Here is an 18383-nt window from a genome sequence, read left to right on the forward strand (position 1 = left end):
GGCCAATATGTTGAAACCCTGTCTCTACTAAAAATACAAAAATTAGCCAAGCATGGTGGCACTCACCTGTAATGCCAGCTGCTTGGGAAGCTGAGGCAGAAGAATTGCTTGAACCTGGGAGGCAGAGGTTGCAGTGAGCTGAGGTCACGCCATTGCACTCCAGCCTGGGCAACAGAGTGAGAATCCGTCTCTAATAGTAGTAGTAATAATAAAAAAAATAATAATAATAATACTGAGAAACTCAACCAGATTTATATTGATTTATTTATTTTTTGCTAGAAATATTTCATAGATGCTGTTGTGTGCGTTCCTTTAGAAACACATACTGTCTAGCCGTCTCTCTTTTTGTGATATTAACATTGGTGAACATGTTTGTGCATTATTAGCTTGGACCATCCATCCATTATAAAGTTCCCCATCAAATTTTCAGCTAATGGGTTTAGCAGCCATTGATGATGATTGCTTTGATCCATCATTTCAGTAGGATCACAAAAATTCTAAAACTGTCATTCTTTCTTAATTTATTACCTGGAATATTTTGACATAGAAAAACTTGCCTTTATCAACAATTTGGCTACTTTGAGGTACAGTTGCTAAAACAAAGGATTAATCTTTGATTTTTTCCTTATTTAATAGTTTGGTTGGTTGGTTCCCTGAGGTATCCTCCAAAGGTAAATAATGTTTTGGGGTATTTTTTAAAGTATTATTATAATTTCTGGATTTAAACATATTAAATGTATTTTAATCCATTCTATCTATTACTGTTTTTGATGCCTCACTCTGGCTATTTGAAAGCCTCTTTAAGTTGGCACTGAGTCCTTTTAACATGACTGCAGTGGATTTTGACAGCTTCCTTGCTTTCTGTAGTGCCAAGATGTTCTAGGCTCATCTTACATTTCTCTGCTCCAGATCTTGACTCCAGATCTTGAATCAGCCATTTCTACAAGGTTTCTAGAGGTGAATAAATGCTTTTAGAGACAGCACCTGGGCATCTCGAGTTTTAAGTTTTAGGAATTTTTAATCTGGAGTTTGTATTAGTTACGGAAACTCTAATGAAAGTAGCCATAATCTCAGTGGCTTAATGTAATTCAAGTTCATCTTCACCTAATAATATGGTTAGGCTTTGTATCCCCACCCAGATCTCACCTTGAATTGTAATCCCCAGGTGTTTAGGGAGAAACCTGGCAGGAGGTGATTGGACCATGGGGGCAATTTTGCCCCATGCTGTTCTCGTGAGAGTGAGTGAGTTCTCACAAGATCTGATGGCTGTATAAGTGTTTGATAGTTCCTCCTACACATGCTTTCTTCTCTCTCCTGCTGCCATGTGAAAAAAGTCCTTGCTTTCCCTTCCCCTTCCACCATGATTGTAAGTTTCCAAGGCCTCCCCAGCCATGCAAAACTGTGAGTCAATTAAGCATCTTTCCTTTATAAATTACCCAGTCTTGGGTATTTCTGTATAGCAGTTTGAAAATGGACTAATACACCTAATATATTGGCAGACAGTCTTCCATGCAGTAATTTGCAGACCCAGAAGCCTTTTATCTTACAGCTACCATAACCCCTAGTGGCTCAGAATCCTGTCCTTTCAGTGGAAAAATACAAAAAGGAAAGTGGACAGATACCTACTTTTTAACTACTTTGTTCTGGAGGTGGTACATGCAATTTCTACTTTTTATTAGTGAGAATTAGTCATGTGGTCCCACCTCAAAGCAACATGGTACTAAATGTAGCCCCTGGCTACAATATCTACAGTATAGATATTGCACATTGTATAGAATACACATTGTACAATATATTGTAGAAGCAGAGCACACATCTTGGTTGGATGTCAAGCTGTCTCTGCCAGAGACCAGCTCTTCTGTCACTGCAAATCGTGTGCCCTCCCCTACTCCTCCAGAGTCAATCCAAAGTCTTAGATGGTTACTGCATCTGGCTCAAGGTATAGTATCTTCCATCACATTGAATAAATATATAGTGGTGGGGTAAAGACAGGTAACCACAATAAAACTGCCATTTGGAAAAATGAAGGTGAGCCATAGCTATCCCTAGTCCATAGAAATTTTGGGCTACTGTTGGGTATACATTATGAGGTGCTTCTGCTCTGACATTGAATAAAATTTCTTGATTAGGCTCAAATTCTACCCTCTGAGAGCAATTCGCTCCTGATTGCTCTCTGTAGCCCTTGTCACTACTCTGGAAAATTCTTTCTCATCCATTTTCATCCATGTTCACATTTAAAGTGATTATTGAAGACTGTACCATCTTTGAAATCTATACATCTCTTGCATTCTGCTTCCTACCTTTGCAAGTTTGAAGGTAACTGTGGAAATTCTAAGGTTTTTTTCCCCTTTTTTTTTTTTTTTTTTTTNGTATTTATACTATACCTGCAATTTTCTGTAAATGTGAGATCATTTGAAAATTAAAAATATACATACTGAAAACATGTCTGTTTTTTTTCATTAAAATTATGTCACACTTAGAATTTAGGAGGAAATATGTATCAAGACCAAATCTATGAGAATCGAAATAAATTTAAGAATTCCAAAAAATTAAAGTTTCACTTTTGGAATGGCAGTGCAAAACACAGCGAACCCATTTCCCAAGAAAACAAGCATAACTGGTAAAAAATATTTTTAAAACCTTTACATTATTTTAAAACTTTTAGTATTACTTAAAAAAAAATACTGGCCGGGCGCGGTGCCTCAAGCCTGTAATCCTAGCACTTTGGGAGGCCGAGACGGGCGGATCACGAGGTCAGGAGATCGAGACCATCCTGTCTAACACAGTGAAACCCCGTCTCTACTAAAAATACAAAAAAATTAGCTGGGACTACAGGCGCCGCCACCACGCCCGGCTAATTTTTTTGTATTTTTAGTAGAGACGGGGTTTCACTGTGTTAGACAGGATGGTCTCGATCTCCTGACCTCGTGATCCGCCCGTCTCGGCCTCCCAAAGTGCTGGGATTACAGGCTTGAGCCACCGCGCCCGGCCTTTTTCCCCTTTTTTAACACTCAAAATGTCAAAGTCTTTTTTTTTTTTTTTTTTTTTTTGAGATGGAGTTTTACTCTTGTCACCCAGGCTGGAGTGCAATGGTGTAACCTCAGCTCACTGCAACCTCTGCTTCCTGGGTTCAAGCAATTCTCCCGAGCAATTCAACCCTTAGCCTCCCGAGTAGCTGGGATTACAGGTACCTCCCACCACGCCCAGCTAATTTTTGAATCTTTACTAGAGACGGGGTTTCACCATGTCAGGCAGGCTGGTCTTGAACTCGTGACCTCAGGTGATCCACCCACCTTGGCCTCCCAAAGTGCTGGGATTACAGGCGTGAGCCACTGCACGCATCTTAGTAATACAATTCTTCACCTTGGTACACGTCTAATCTATATCCTTCCAGTTAATTCCATTTGCCAATAACCTCACCCAAAGGTCTGTCAGGGTATAACTACCAAACCTTATTGTTTCCTTTACTTCCTAATTCCCTTGGCTATATCTCTCATCTAGAGGCAGCTATTATATGTTACCTGAAGTGATAGGGAGAAGGGCATATTCTTAATCTGACCTTTGTTCCAGGACTAAATCTCAATGGGTTTTATCCTTCAAAGTGTTCTCAGTATCCTATCTTACTGTCTAGGGTCTTTGGGGGCACTCAGCCTTTTCACTTCTGCAAGTCCCCAAATTTCTTAATGTTCTCTATCCTATACTTAAACTTTCTCATAATTTTTGCCTAAGCTCATCTCTTGCTTCCAAAACTTTCCCAAATGTTGACAATAACAACCAATATACATAAAACTTACAGGCACAACAAGCATGCAGTCTGCCTTTCAAGTTACTGCAGGCCAGGTTTACCAAGTGTTTCACCACCTGTGTACATCAAGACTCTAATTCTCCAGCATGCAACATCAATTTCCTTGCTGCCCGACTGCTAGGCCAATTTTAGATATTTGTTAGGCAGGATCTCGCTTGAAGGTACTAATTTCAGTATTTGTTAGGGTAATGCTGGCTGCTGTATTAGGGACTGTCACAGGATCAGAAAATTTTAGAACAAAAACTGGACTTTAGAGATCCTGAGGTACATCCAATGCCCCTTCATTTTAGGAATCGGAAGCCACATGGGAAAAGGCTGTGATTTGTCCAGAGCCACAGAGTGACCTTGAGGCAGTACATCTACCAGTCCCACTGGGCTTTGGTGACCTTGGCCTCTTCAGCCCTTTGCTCAGCTCTGGCACATACTAGAGACTTCATGAATATTCATCAAACTGGATTGAGAATGTGTAGGTCTAACTATATGAAGACATCATTGAGTTTCAGACTAAAAGAGGAGAAGGAAGGAAAATTCAGGAAACAATTGCAACTTCAGTAGAAATGCCTCAGGAGAGGTGTAGATTAGAGGAACTACATGGCTTTGTTATGTGTATTTTGTACTCTTTCATGCTTTTCATTTTTTTGTTGTTGTTTTCATTAGGAGATGGGGTCTTGCTCTATTGCCCAGGTTGAAGTGCGGTGGTGCAATCATAGCTCGTTGCAGCCTCAAACTCCTGGCTCAAGTGATCCTCTAGCCTCAGCCTTCTGAGTAGCTGGGACTACTGGCACTTGCCACCATACCTGGCTAATTTTAGTTTTTTTTGGTGAAGACAGAGTCTTTCTTTGTTGCCTCGGCTGGCCTTGAACCCCTGGCTTCAAGCAATCCTTTGCCTTGGCCTCCCAAAGTGCTGGAATTACAGCCATGAGCCACTACACCCAGACTCATGCTTATTGTTCCTTCCATAATCAAAATGCTAAGGACATTTTGATGACATAGTTTTGACACCAGATAGCTATTCTGATGTCATCTTAATAATAAGCCATTTACTATTTAGCTTAAAAACAACCAAGTAATTGGTCCAGCATATGGACCTCTTAACCGTAATTCCCAATCTTCCTTTCACCTACCTCTGAAATTCTGGTGAAAAGTGGAGGTAGAGAGAGGTGGTCATAATTAGGATAGATGGGCTAAGGTTAAGGAAAGGGATGGTTTAAGATAATAAGAACCATCATCTTTTAAAAAATGACACATAATCATACATATTTTGGGGGTACAATGTGATGGTTCCATATATGTGTAAATTGTGTAAAGATCAAATTAGGAAAGCTAACATATCATCACCTTAAACATCACTTCTTTATGATAAGAACATTTAAAAAACCTCTCTGTAAGCTATATTGAAATATATAATACATTGTTCTTAGCTCTAATCATCATACTATGCAATAAACCACCAGAACTTATTCCTCCTATCTAACTATAGCTTTATACCATTGGCCAATCTCTCACTATCCCCCTTCCCTCTTTTCTTCGCTATCCCTGGTAACCACTATTCTACTCTCTACTTCTATGAGAGTAACTTTTTAGATTCTACATATGAGTGAGATCTCACAGTATTTTTCTTTCTGTGCCTGGCTTATTTTACTTCAGGTAATGTTCTCCAGGTTCATCCACATTGCTGCAAATGACAAGATTTCATTTTTTTAAATGGCTGAATAGTATTCCATTGTGCATGTGTACCACAGTTTATCCATTTATCTGCTGATGGATACTTAGGCTGATTCCATATCTTGACTATTGTGAATAGTGCTGCAATGAGCTAGGAGTGCAGATATCTCTTCAACATACTGAATTTATATCCTTTGGATATTTACCCAGTAGTGGGATTGTTGGATCACATGGCAGTCTTATTTTTAATTTTTTGGGAACTTCCATATTGTTCCTTCCTTAATGGCTGTTCTAATTTAGAGTCCTACCAGCACTCTTTTCTCCACATTTTCACTAACACTTGTTTCTTTTGCTATTCTGATAGTAGCCACTCTGACTGGAGTGAGGTAATAAGATCAAACAAAAAGCTTCTACACAGCAAGGGAAAAAGTCAACAGACAAAATGACAACCTACAGAATGGGAAAATATATTTGCAAACTATACATCTGAAAAAGGGCTAATATCCAAAATATAGAAAGAATCAATATATTTATATTTTATATAATATATTGTATTAAAAAAATGTATTTTAGGAATCTGAAGCTAACATGAGAAAAGGCTGCGGCTTGTCCAGACCCACAGAGTGACCTTGAGGCAGTACATCTGCCTCAAGTCCCACTGGGCCTTGGTGACCTTGGCCTCTTCAGCCCTTTGCTCAGCTCTGGCACATATTAGAGGCATAATGAATATTGGTCAAACTGGATTGGGAATGTGTACAAATCTAATTATATGGGGCATCACTGAGTTTCAGACAAAAAGAGAGGAAGGAAGGAAAATTCAGGAAACAACTGGAACTTCAGTAGAAATGCCTCAGAAAGATGTACTGCCTCAGATGGATGTACTGCCTCAAGGTCACTTGGTGGTTCTGGACAAGCTGCAGCCTTTTCTTTATTATTATTATTATTATTATTATACTTTAAGTTCTGGGATACATGTGAAGAACATGCAGATTTGTTACATAGGTATACACGTGCCATGGTGGTTTGCTGCACCTATCAACCCGTCATCTACATTAGGTATTTCTCCTAATGCTGTCCCTTCCCTAGCCCCCCAACTCCTGACAGACCCCAGTGTGTGATGTTCCTCTCCCTGTGTCCATGTGTTCTCATTGTTGAACTCCCACTTAGGAGTGAGAACATGCTGTGTTTGGTTTTCTGTTCCTGTGTTAGTTTGCTGAGAATGATGGTTTCCAGCTTCATCCATGTCCCTGCAAAGGACATGAACTCATCCTTTTTTTGTGGCCGCATAGTATTCCATAGTGTATATGTGCCACATTTTCTTTATCCACTCTATCATTGATAGGCATTTGGGTTGGTTCCAAGTCTTTGCTATTGTGAATAGTAAGCTGCAGTCTTTTCTCATGTTGGCTTTCCAATTCCTAAAATATATTCCAACAACTCAACAGCACAAAAGCAAATAACCTGATTAAAAAATGGGCAAAATGGCTGGGCACTGTGGCTCACGCCTGTAATCCCAGCACTTTGGGAGGCCGAGGCGGGTGGATCACAAGGTCAGGAGTTCAAGACCAGCCTGGCCAAGATGATGAAACCCCATCTCTGCTAAAAACAAAAAACAAAACAAAACAAAATGAAAATTAGCCAGGCTTGTTGGCAGGCACCTGTAATCCCAGCTACTCAGGAGGCTGAGGCAGGAGAATCACTTGAACTCGGGTGGCAAAGCTTGTAGTGAGCTGAGATCACGCCGCTGCACTCCAGCCTGGGTGACAAAGCGAGACTCTGTCTAAAAAAAAAAAAAAAAAAAAAGGGCCAAATACCTGGATAGGCAGTTTTCAAAAGCAGACATACATACAAATGTCAAACAGATGTGTGTAAAGATGCTTGGTACCCCTAATCATCAGATATATGCACATTATGAATGACCTTTATATTTTGGTGGTGTGTGAGAAGTGGCCTGCTGAGCTTTCTATGTCAATACTGTCTCTCACACCACATCAAATTGTAAAATTGGGCTTCAGTTTTTAGATAGAATAACACTTTCCGTGTAGGACAATGTCCAGCATGACACAAAACTGTGTAACTCCGTTACTTGTCAGTTCGTTAATTCAGATGGTATTTATAATGCACCTCGTCTGTACCGGGCCCTGAGCTGGCACCTGAGATATACATATCAGTTGATATAAGCTTTGTGCCAGGAGCTTACAGGCTATGCATGTTTATTAAGTCTCAGAATATTGTACTGAACCAGAATATTGCTAGCATTTTCAAAGATGGTAAAAGTTTGCCTGGACCTAGATGTGACCCTCTTTGCCTACTCTGTCTTCTCCTTTATAGGCAGAGAAGGCAAGCTTGTAGTTCATTTCTTTCATAATTTTTCCCACCCTTCAAGCCTGAAAAATGCCTGGACAGCGGTGCTATGCCAGATTCCCTCCTTAGGTGTTCTTTTCAGTTATTTGGGGACATTTTCAGTTTCTGAGTGAGCATATCTTCAGTTTGTAAGTCAAAGTCAGTATAAAAGTTGGGTTTGTTTTAGTGAAAAAGAAATTTTATATACTATGTTACAAGAATTAAATAATAAAGAATACCTGTATACTGAGGTTAATTATTTGGAGAGATTTCTTAATAACTTTGGAGGATTTTGTATAATCCCAGAGGATAAATAAATTTTCATACAGAATCATATAATGATTAATTATCTCAAGCTAACTTTAATTTACATGGAAAATTCTGATTTTAAAATTCTTTTGTAGAGGAAGTTAGAAAAAGGCAAAATTGGAATATGTTTATAATAGCAGTGGTAGGTTTGAGTTAGCTAAATACGGTATACCAAAGAAACCATGGTGTTTATATGCTGGCTGTCATCTGAATAGGAATTTATAGAAACTTATTTAGATATCACCTGTGGCTCTCCAATCACTTATTCATTTCTCACTTTGATTTAGAATAGAGGCTGTGTGTCCTTTTGTCCTCTGTTTCTTAGACCTAATAATAAGTCCATCCTCATTGATTATCTTGATAAACTGAGCATAGTCATGAAAATAAAATTTACAAAATAGGAAATAAGTAATGAAAGTTAGTAGCAAATGTGAAGAATATGAAGAAATATAAAGAGTGTTCTATCAGCCAAAGAAATGCAAATTAAAACATAGCATAATATTGGAATATGGAGAGTTGGGAAGCTGCTATGTTGGATGGATATTTGATAATAAAGAACTCCAGTGGAGCTGTATCTGTCCAATTTGGTAAGTATGACAAAAGATTGTTGCTAACTTATGTTGATGAGGTTATAAGCAAACACACATCCTTATACCTCATTGAGGAATGTTTAGATTGATAATGAATGGTAAACTCCAGAGGAAATGTCATTTTCCCTGCTGATTCTTATAGAATTTTCTGAATCATTTTACCATGTCTTAAATGTATGAATCATATTTGTGTGTCAAAACCATCAATATTACAAATAATTAAAGGATAATTATAAAAGGATTGACATTGTCCTGCAGTCCCTCACTTTAAGAGGAATATGTGTTCTCAGTTATTTGGTTGGAGAAACCTGGGTCAAGGACCATGACAAATCCAGAAGACTGTATGACAATCAGTATAAACTTGTTTTAAAATTAAGGATGTTACCTTAACTTTATAATTATGACTTCCAACTAATGTGAGGGTTAATAATGACATGATGAAAATATCATTGGCTAGAACCTGGTCCTGGTTTTAATGTCAGTATCATTTTTGATCATGGCGCTGAGGCAATATTTTGATGTCACAGGTGAGGGTACAAGTAAGGCAGGAGCATCTTAGAACAGCTTGCATAATCTTCATTCCACAAACTCCCCACTTCAATAGCTCATTCCTCTTTCATTGTACTTTCTCCTATTCTCCTTTTTTATTTTATTTTATTTTTTGTGTGTGTGTGACTAGAAAAATCTTTTTTATTCTTTTTCTTTTCTTTTTTCTTTAAATTGAGACAGAGTCTCACTCTGTTGCTAGGCTAGAGGGCAGTGGCACAATCTCAGCTCACTGCAACCTCCGCCTCCCAGGTTCAAGCGATTCTCCTGCCTCAGCCTCCAGAGTAGCTGGGACTACAGGTGCGTGCCACCATGCCCAGCAAATTTTTGTATTTTCAGTAGAGATGGGGTTTCACCATGTTGGCCAAGATGGTCTCGATCTCTTGACTTTGTGATCCACCCACCTCAGTCTCCCAAAGTGCTGGGATTACAGGCATGAGCACCCGGCCAGAAAAATCTTTTAAGCTCATTTTTTTTCTCCTGTTCCTTGAATAAATTATGCCAACAATTATTAAGCAAAACCAAATAAAAGGTAGGAGATATCCAGACATACTCATCATTATATCGTGTTGGTCTTAGGCAAGGTACCATCAAGGTTAGGATAAAGTTTTAAGATACTAGGAAATATCATTTACGTTAAAATTTTAAGAAATCTAATTCCTTTTCTAATCCCTTTTATTTTAGGAGATGAACAAATAAGGGTCTTGATAGTTCTATGTTGTTGGAATATGGAGAGTTGGGAAGCTGCTATGTTGGATGGATATTTGATAATAAAGAACTCCAGTGGAGCTGTATCTGTCCATCTTTTGTATGACTTTTCCACAGCAATAAAAGAAAGCCAAGCAGAAATACTGACCCCATTTCACCATGGACTCAAATATAAGCAGCCGTAGTTCTTAGTCATTTTAATATGAGCATTGTTGGAGATTACCTTTTACAAAACAAGGTTTTGTATCATCGTGGTTCTTTTAAAATCATTTAGGATCTTTATTATTATGAAGTAAAACACATGGATTTAGGGAAGATCAAAGGAATGGCTCATCGGTTCCTCATCTCACAAAAGAATGTATATCTGCCATGTAAATATCACCGGGCCTCTAGAGAAAATTGTTAGCCTAGTGAAAGAAAATTACACTGCTCAAAAAACCATACCAATGAAAATGCAAAGGTTCAAGGAAGTAAATAAACAAAAAGCAAACCATGCATTTACCAGCTATGTCTCTTTGAACATTCTGTCTCTCCCTACTTTACTAATGTACTTTTATTATATCATTGTATTTTAATGGGGATATGGCTGAATAACCAAGAAAGAAAGAAAACTTGGAACAAAACTGGAAAATCCTGTTATGGACCTGGTTGAAGGGTTCAATGCATTGTCAAAAATGAATCTAGTGTATCAAAACCATACTGTCACAAATAATGTTGCTTACAGTTAAACTAGGTTTACAAAATTCTATCTTAATTTACAAATGATCATTAGGTATGGCAAAAATCATTGTAGATATTTGAGGATGGGTTGAAAATTGCAACTCAATTCACAATCTCATTTCTGCTTCACCTTACGCCCCATACCTACCTGAATTTCCAGTTGCTGTAAGAAGGTGGACCAATGTCACTGTGACCATTTTTCATGAAGACTCAAAGAAGGCTAGAAGCCTAATATGTAAAGCAGGTTTCTTCAGATGCTTTCATCACATTAAAAATACGAAGACATTTTATAAAACATAATGACTTTTATACATACATGTGTTAGTCTGTTTTCATGCTGCTGATAAAGACACACCTGAGACTAGGTAATTTATAAAGAAAAAGAGGTTTAATGGACTCACAGTTCCACATGGCTGGGGAGGCCTCGCAATCATGGTTGAAGGAGAAAGGCACATCTTACATGGTGGCAAACAAGAGAGAGTAACAGAACTTTTGCAGGGAAACTCCCTTTATAAAACCATCAGATCTCATGAGACTTACTCACTATCATAAAAAAAAAGCACAGGAAAGACCTGCCCCCATGATTCATTACTTCCCACCCATCCCCCCCACAACAGGTGGGAATTGTGGGAGCTACTAAGATTCAAGGTGAGATTTGAGTGGGGAGACAGCCAAACCATATCAGTACAATTATACTCTGATGCTTTAGTATTTGTAAATCTTTTCTATGGCCTAGAAGTTTAGTGCCCCAGGAACATCACTTGAGATAGTAGACAAGCAGGAGAATGAAAGAGTACTGGTGGTAGTGGTGGAACTAACTTCAAGACCATCCTTATCCTAAGGCAATGCCAGCTCTATGGGAAGAATGGCCACCTAGTTCCTCTCACTCTCTTTATCCTGTTCCCTTCTCTGATGGCATTTGCACTAAGTAGTGCAAAGTAAATACCAAAACCCCACAGTGAAGTTTTCATGAAATGCACCTGATGGAGCTTAGTTATTATTTTTTTTTCAAATTGAAGGTAAATGCATAACTATTAAGGACAAATTTGTTTACTATTGAATATCATCTCACATTTCACTGCTAATTTGGCATTCTCTGGGAGATACTGGTGGAGTGCAAAGAAAGCTCTTCAGAGCAGTTGGTAGAATTGTTTCTGGTCCCAGCTATGCTGTGCACTGGCTAGGTGACTCAGGGAAACCCTTGCCACAAGTGGAGGAAGAGGGCACAGCATCTTAGTGTTTCACTCGGCTCTAAAGATTCCTTTGTTTTCAGAAAAACAGCTTATTTGACTGTGGATTTGTCTTTCACTTTTACAAGTATTTTAAACATCGAGGAATGGTATCAAAGGAATGCTGTTAGTAAGATTTAGTAACTATTTTAGCTTGCCAACTAGCAGTGTAAATTACAGTAAGTGCCTGACGTCCTAACCTTAAAAATAAAATTAGCCTATTCATATAGGCATTTCTGCTGAACTTCAATGGAAGGTTGTTGCTTCATTTTGTTTTACCTTTAATATGACATACCTTCATGTCAGTCAAACAATCATATTCAGTGTTAGTGTTTTCAAGTGAATTTTATGCAGAAGATAGCTTAAAAAATGTGCTTCCTAATAACCCCAACCCTGTTATTTCTCCTATGGCAAGTTACTTTATGTTTTAAAAATAGATCTGTTCTACGAGACTTCAGTTGGCCCTGGTTGGTGTCCTCTTATGCGAGTTATTTAATTTAAAAATAGAACAGTCTCAGATCTGTATCAACTAGTTTATGATGACTTCTATCAGGAGTGAACTCTAAGTAGGCAGTGAATTCTGTGGAGTAAAGTGTGGGAACATTATAATCCAGTCGTGTTTTCCTCTTTGGTGAACTAATAGAGCTTTGCATCCAAATTGATATTTTTCGTGTATTCAGCTTATGTTTTTTCTTAGGTTAAATTTAACTTCCCCAAGAGCTGCGGGAATTTTATAATTTAGGTGGAAAAGAGATTACCGCTGCAAACTAGTTAACATTTAACATTTTTGAAACAAGTAATCACCCCTAGACTGTTTTTAGGTCAATCAAATTACTCTTTTACACAGAGCAATTTTAATTTAAAATGCACTGGTACACCTTTGGGCATATTAAAACAATCATTATTTCTTTGAATGCATATTTCTAGAGTAGAGATGTAGAGAAACATCATTAAGTAATAATACTTTTTCTATTAAAGGTAAGTTGTTTTAATTTTCAACCTTGAAATGAAATTTGTCCTATTTTATAAAGTGAAAATATGTTTTTACATTGTTAGAAATTAAATTACCATTGATTTTGTCATGATTTAAGGCCTTAACTCTAACATAGGAGCTCTTTTTGCCTTACATAGTTTCAGAGATGTAATTATTTGTTTCTTTTAAAAAGTCTGGAACTTATCAAGTTACAGAAAATGGACATAAAACATGTTATATGCCACATAGTTTTATTATTAAATTATAACTTTAAATGATACATTTTGCTATCTAAATAATTTGACATATTTTAAACATATTTTTCAAAATTGGATTTTCTGTCAGACCTGATTAAACAACGTGACATCTTGAAATATTATTCAAAGTTACGAGTTCCTCATCAGGAAGAATAATTCCTTCTTAAAATGATCTTTTGTAGAATTTTGCCACATAATCCAGTCTTTAAAGGTGCTGTTTTTTTCCCATCCAACCAGCAGAGAGCACTTTAGCTTGTAATATGAACCTTACATATACAAATGAATACAGCCAAGATCATGCTTTATCAAAGAAATGGGCAAACAACTACATTAAGTCACAGGTTCATTCATTTCCTGCCAATTCATGTTTATTCGATCAATTTCCTAAATTTTGCATTAATTTAAACACACGTTTATAGTTTACAAATAATTTTATGATGACATTTTCTTCAAACATGTTCTTGTGCTATGCCCTTGGCCAGACATATCATGTTAATTGTATTTTGTATATTTTATAATCCCAATTAACTTGTAAATTTTTATGTAAATGAACTAAATTTAATCCCAATTTTTGTACCCCCTCAGTTGTTTTTGTTTGTTTTCTGTTTTTAAAGAAAGAGACCCATGTTCTTCTGAGAGTCAGTAAATAGTTGTTGACAAAGGCATTTTTTGGGAGGTAAATCCTACTGCCTGGAATCTGCTATAGACAAATTATTTTAGGTGGATGTACTATCTCAGTTGCTTGCCTAGTGAAGAATGTCAAGATTTAGGTCGGAAAGTCGAAATTGAATCCATCTGCTTAGACTCTTCAGCTTATGAAGAATTTGTATACAGCACCTTCCTCATCCTCATCCCTCAAAAGACACACAGCTAATAAACAAGGTTCACTTGATTGAAGTCAATGAGCGGTAGAAGCAGTAAAGATACTGCCTGCCCCCCAGATTTCCCTATGTTTTGAAGATGAGCAAGGGTTGAATCACTGAAGAACTTGAAAGATTTATTTTGCCATCTTGAGATGTTCTACCTTTTATATTGCATGACAAGAGGAATGTTACTGAATAGTGGCAGAAAATGGAAACTGTGGTTAAATAGCAGTTCAGTATCTGAGCAGAAATATGGAACATGGGGATTAGATGCCTAACACCATTCAGAATTCTGGCCATCCCATACTTACTGAGAAGTGCATTATTATAATTAATGTGCACATCTCAAATAGAAAGTAGCTGAAATAGCTGCCCTATGGTTGGTAAAATCCACGTGGCTCTCTGAGCATGTCACTTGAATCCCTATGCTTGGCCTGCTCAGCCCTGGGTAAAGCATCTAAGCATCCCTCTAAATCATGTTTTTCTCTGGGACTGGTGTTTCAGGTGTAGGAGAAGGAATCTTGGTTGAATATGGACACAAACCTACTTTACATGATAGGCAAAAAATGGTGACGATTTCAGCCTAAAGAGATCTGTTCTTTTGGTTTAATATTTTAGCATCATGTCCTCAAACCATTTTTAAGTCCCCCCACACATACCACTGAAAAATTAGCCCTCTGCGACTTGTTTTTTCCTGTATGGCTGTGTTTTACATTCATTTGAATCCCATTTCTCCTGACAAAAAAGTTAATATTCATTTGAATGCCATGTCTCCCGAATAAAAATGTTAGTGTGTAGAACTAATATGATTTATTCCTGGCTCCCAGCCCCTAGGAATGGACCTGAACCCGCTCTCCCCTTCTTTCTCCCTTTCCACTTGTTACCCCACTCTCACCCTCTACCCGTGTCAGTTATCTGCTCAAAGTGCTCTGTTTTCATCTTAGTGGTTGTCTGTGGTGGCTCCTAGAACCTTATTTCTTCCTGAATCAGAATGTATCTGGCATGCTTCTAAAGATGCTTAAATGACAGCTCATAATAGTAATTTGGCTGTGTTTAAATGGATGGAAGGCGTGGTGAGGGGGTTTCCACCCAGGTGTGAAATATCCCAGATACTCAGAAAATATCCAGATTCCTGGGGCTCAGGATGGCGTGCAGCGGGGAGTGTGGGCACAGTGTGTGGCCAGGGCAGCTGGGGAGTGTGTAATGTGATCTGAGACGCACTGCCCTAAACACAGTCAAGAAGCACAGAATGTTTCTGCCACAGAGACAGCAGCTTTGCTCTTAGTATTTCCTGAATATTCTGGAGGGTTTCTTGTTGGTTGGTTGGTTGGCTAGTATATTCATGGAAGGAAACCAATGATTAAATATGAATCATGGCAAATTGGGTATGGGGCTTTCCGTCATTAACCCTGCATTAGAAATGCTTAGGTGAAGATTGGCATCTTTTTGCATGTCACATTAAAAAAAAAGTAATCACGGAGAAAATGTAGCCTGTGATGTGACTTCTCCAGTAGTGGTAGGTCTCTTTTATTGTTTGAATCATTGAGTGTTTTTTTACAAACCAAGTAACCTGATCTTTTATCACTCTCCCGACTGCCTCCTCCGGTATGCCCTGATGCATTCAACACATGTGTTAGTATGAGAGGCTAGCAGCACGGAGAGCAATTTACATTCAGCTTCCCAGCCTGCTTGAAGCAGCAAATCAGCCCCTGGGAAGGCTTCGGAGACTTGTCAGCAGTCTGTAGCTTATTTCTGTGTATGTGAGGGTGTGTGTGTGTGTGTGTGTGTGTGTCTCTCTCTCTCTCTCACCATTTCCAGGCTCAAATCACTGTGGAGGAACAAGCAACAAAGTCTTGTCAGGACCTTATCTCAGGGTAACGATTAGTTAAAAATGAAAGGCTAAAATATTGATTTTCTTTAGAAGAATAATTGACTGTTCGATGCAGAGAACACCCAGTTTCTTCCTGAGGAAAGCTGAACAGGGCTACATTAGCAGTCCGTGTCTCTCTGACAGCAGCAGGGGCTGGGTTTAAGCAGCGGCTGCTTTGCCTGGGGAGCACCCGTAAATGGACTTTGGTCTCAATGCTTTGACTCTTTGTCGTGGTTTTGGATGTTGGAATACCGGCGGTGATCTGTCTTTTATAAACACACCTGATTTAAAGGAAAGATGAGTGAAGAACCAAAGGAGAAAAATGCAAAACCTGCTCATAGGAAAAGGAAAGGAAAAAAGGTAAGAAATGAATAAGCAACATGTTCTCTTCATTGTTCTCTGGCTCTGGGGAGGAAGTGATCTTTAGGCTGAATTTTTAAGAGATTGGCTTTAGATTTTTAAGAAGCTGCTAGAATCTGAATGCTTTTGTTTTTCCAGTCTATTAATGGGTGTGTTCTGTCTTGGAGGAAAATCATCACAACTCGGATACATTGCTAAAATATTTAAACAGTTAAATACAGTCATTTAGATTTCACTGAAGTGGTGTGTTTTTCATAGTGATATTCAGGATTATTAAGTAAACACATGTCCTAATTATGTGGGTGGGTGTGTTTTTTTTCTCCTTTAAATTTTACAGAATGCTCGTTAATCAACAGGGTACAATTACTAATGAATATTATTATGGTATAGATGTTTAGCTTGAACATATATTTTAGGGAAACTTAGAGAAACCTGTACTTATACTTTAAAATTACAGCATGGAGGTGAACTCCATTTTAATTATTGATCACTTTATGGCTGACAGATCTCAGGTTTGCTTTCTACCCTGCAGTCGTACAGCCAGATGCCCAGTTTGTCTATTATAATCCATAAAATTAATTTTGTTTTCCATGTAAATTGAGGAATCATCAATATATTAATAGATGATTATGGTAAACCTGTAGATTCATTTTGGTTTTCTTGAATGTGTATATCCTCAAAGGTGCTCCTAACTTTTTAATACATTTTGCAATGGGGAAAAAAGATGATTCCCTAGATCTGTCATTTGGTTTTAATCCATTGTGGTTTATAAATTGTCTTGGTTTTAGGGTGTGCCACCAATGGAAAAGACAGTTGTGCATCTGTAACAAAGAAAAACAAATATCTAAAATAGGATTATAGCTCATAGATATTTAAGGAGAATGTGTGCTGTATTTAAAAATCTATAGTCAAAATCTTCAGATATAATATTTTAATTACTAGGACTCATGTATAATTTTACCTCTTTAAAATGCTTCCTTGGCCCAATGTAATGTATGCTCAGACAGTGGACACATACAGAATGGTGGCTATAGTAGAGAAGATAAAGATTTCAGCTCCTCGTGGAATATATCAGGCATTTAAAAAATATTCATAGTCTGTTTATTATTAATTAAAAGATTAATTCGAATATGATGTTCTTAAGGGACCTACTACCAGCAGACTGTTCTGAGGTCACGTCTATGTACATGCCAACATTCTAGGGCAGTGGTTCAACGTCTTCCAGATAGTGAATCTGTGCAGACTGGTTTTAAGTCAGCCTTGACTTCTTGTACATTGCCTTGGCAGGAGTTGATGATGTTGCAAAGGTGTTAGTCTGATTTCCCAAGGGAGCAGGTCTCAGCTGCACAGCACAAATGATTTGTTTAATGCCTAGCATAGTGGCGCTGGTCTCAAAAAAAAAAAAAAAAAAAAGTCAGGTTTGCTCATGTTTATGAGATATGGCTTTAAGTGTCTTGACAGGCTCCACCATGATTCTGAACACGGAGTGTCATAGAGAGCCGAGACAGACACATGAACCACGACAGTGCAATCCAGATTAGAGTGAGCAGTGGCTGGATTCATTGTAAATCATTGAGCTTTTATGTGGAATCCTTTAACATAGGCTTTTTTTTCCCTCCTCTCTCTACCTTGAAATTTTCCCAGCTGTGTTCCATGTCTCCTCATATGAGATTATCCTGCTCAGAGCACAGTATGAAGTCAATTGCTTTGAGCCCTTCTTCCTTCATTCCACACTCTCCCAACTGATACTAGGGCACTCTTAATGAAAGCTTTGATCATCATCCACTGCCTAGTACCTTCTAAACTGCTGACTGCCTGCTCAGTGAATACCAAATTCCTGACCATAGGGCCTGAAGCTCTCCACAGTCTAACCTGTACCCACATTTCAGGTTTTTTCCCCCTCATCATACTTCATTCACATCTAACTCTATCCAGACCAGGGTTTTTACCAGTCCCTGAATTAAATCATTCTTCTGATGCTTGTTCTTTGTCCATTGAGAACGCATTTCTGTGCCAGCCCACTGGGTGACATCCTATCCATCTTTGAAGGTCAAACCCAGATCTTGCCCTCTTCTTGAAATCTCTTGATTCACTCTAGTTGGAAGTTAGTCTTCTGGATGAACACAGCACCTTATACTCTCTGGA

The 18383-nt window shown here is 38.2% G+C and overlaps 1 protein-coding gene across 2 annotated transcripts in view; it reads left to right on the forward strand.

The window, feature by feature from the left end:
• Positions 1-18383, forward strand: part of ANK3 (ankyrin 3) — a 707282-nt gene that overhangs the window by 140565 nt on the left and 548334 nt on the right. Inside the window, exon 1 of one of the 2 annotated variants that reach the window (XM_025395911.1) lies at positions 15745-16238. The exons of the other annotated variant lie outside the window; for it this stretch is intronic. Within the exon in view, the coding sequence (XP_025251696.1) occupies positions 16176-16238 (63 nt within the window). The 5' untranslated portion in view covers positions 15745-16175. Of the gene's footprint in view, positions 1-15744; positions 16239-18383 lie in introns of those variants that run through there. 2 annotated transcript variants of the gene reach the window in all.

Source organism: Theropithecus gelada, chromosome 9 (genome assembly GCF_003255815.1).
Source record: "Theropithecus gelada isolate Dixy chromosome 9, Tgel_1.0, whole genome shotgun sequence".
Taxonomy (NCBI): Eukaryota; Metazoa; Chordata; class Mammalia; order Primates; family Cercopithecidae; genus Theropithecus; species Theropithecus gelada.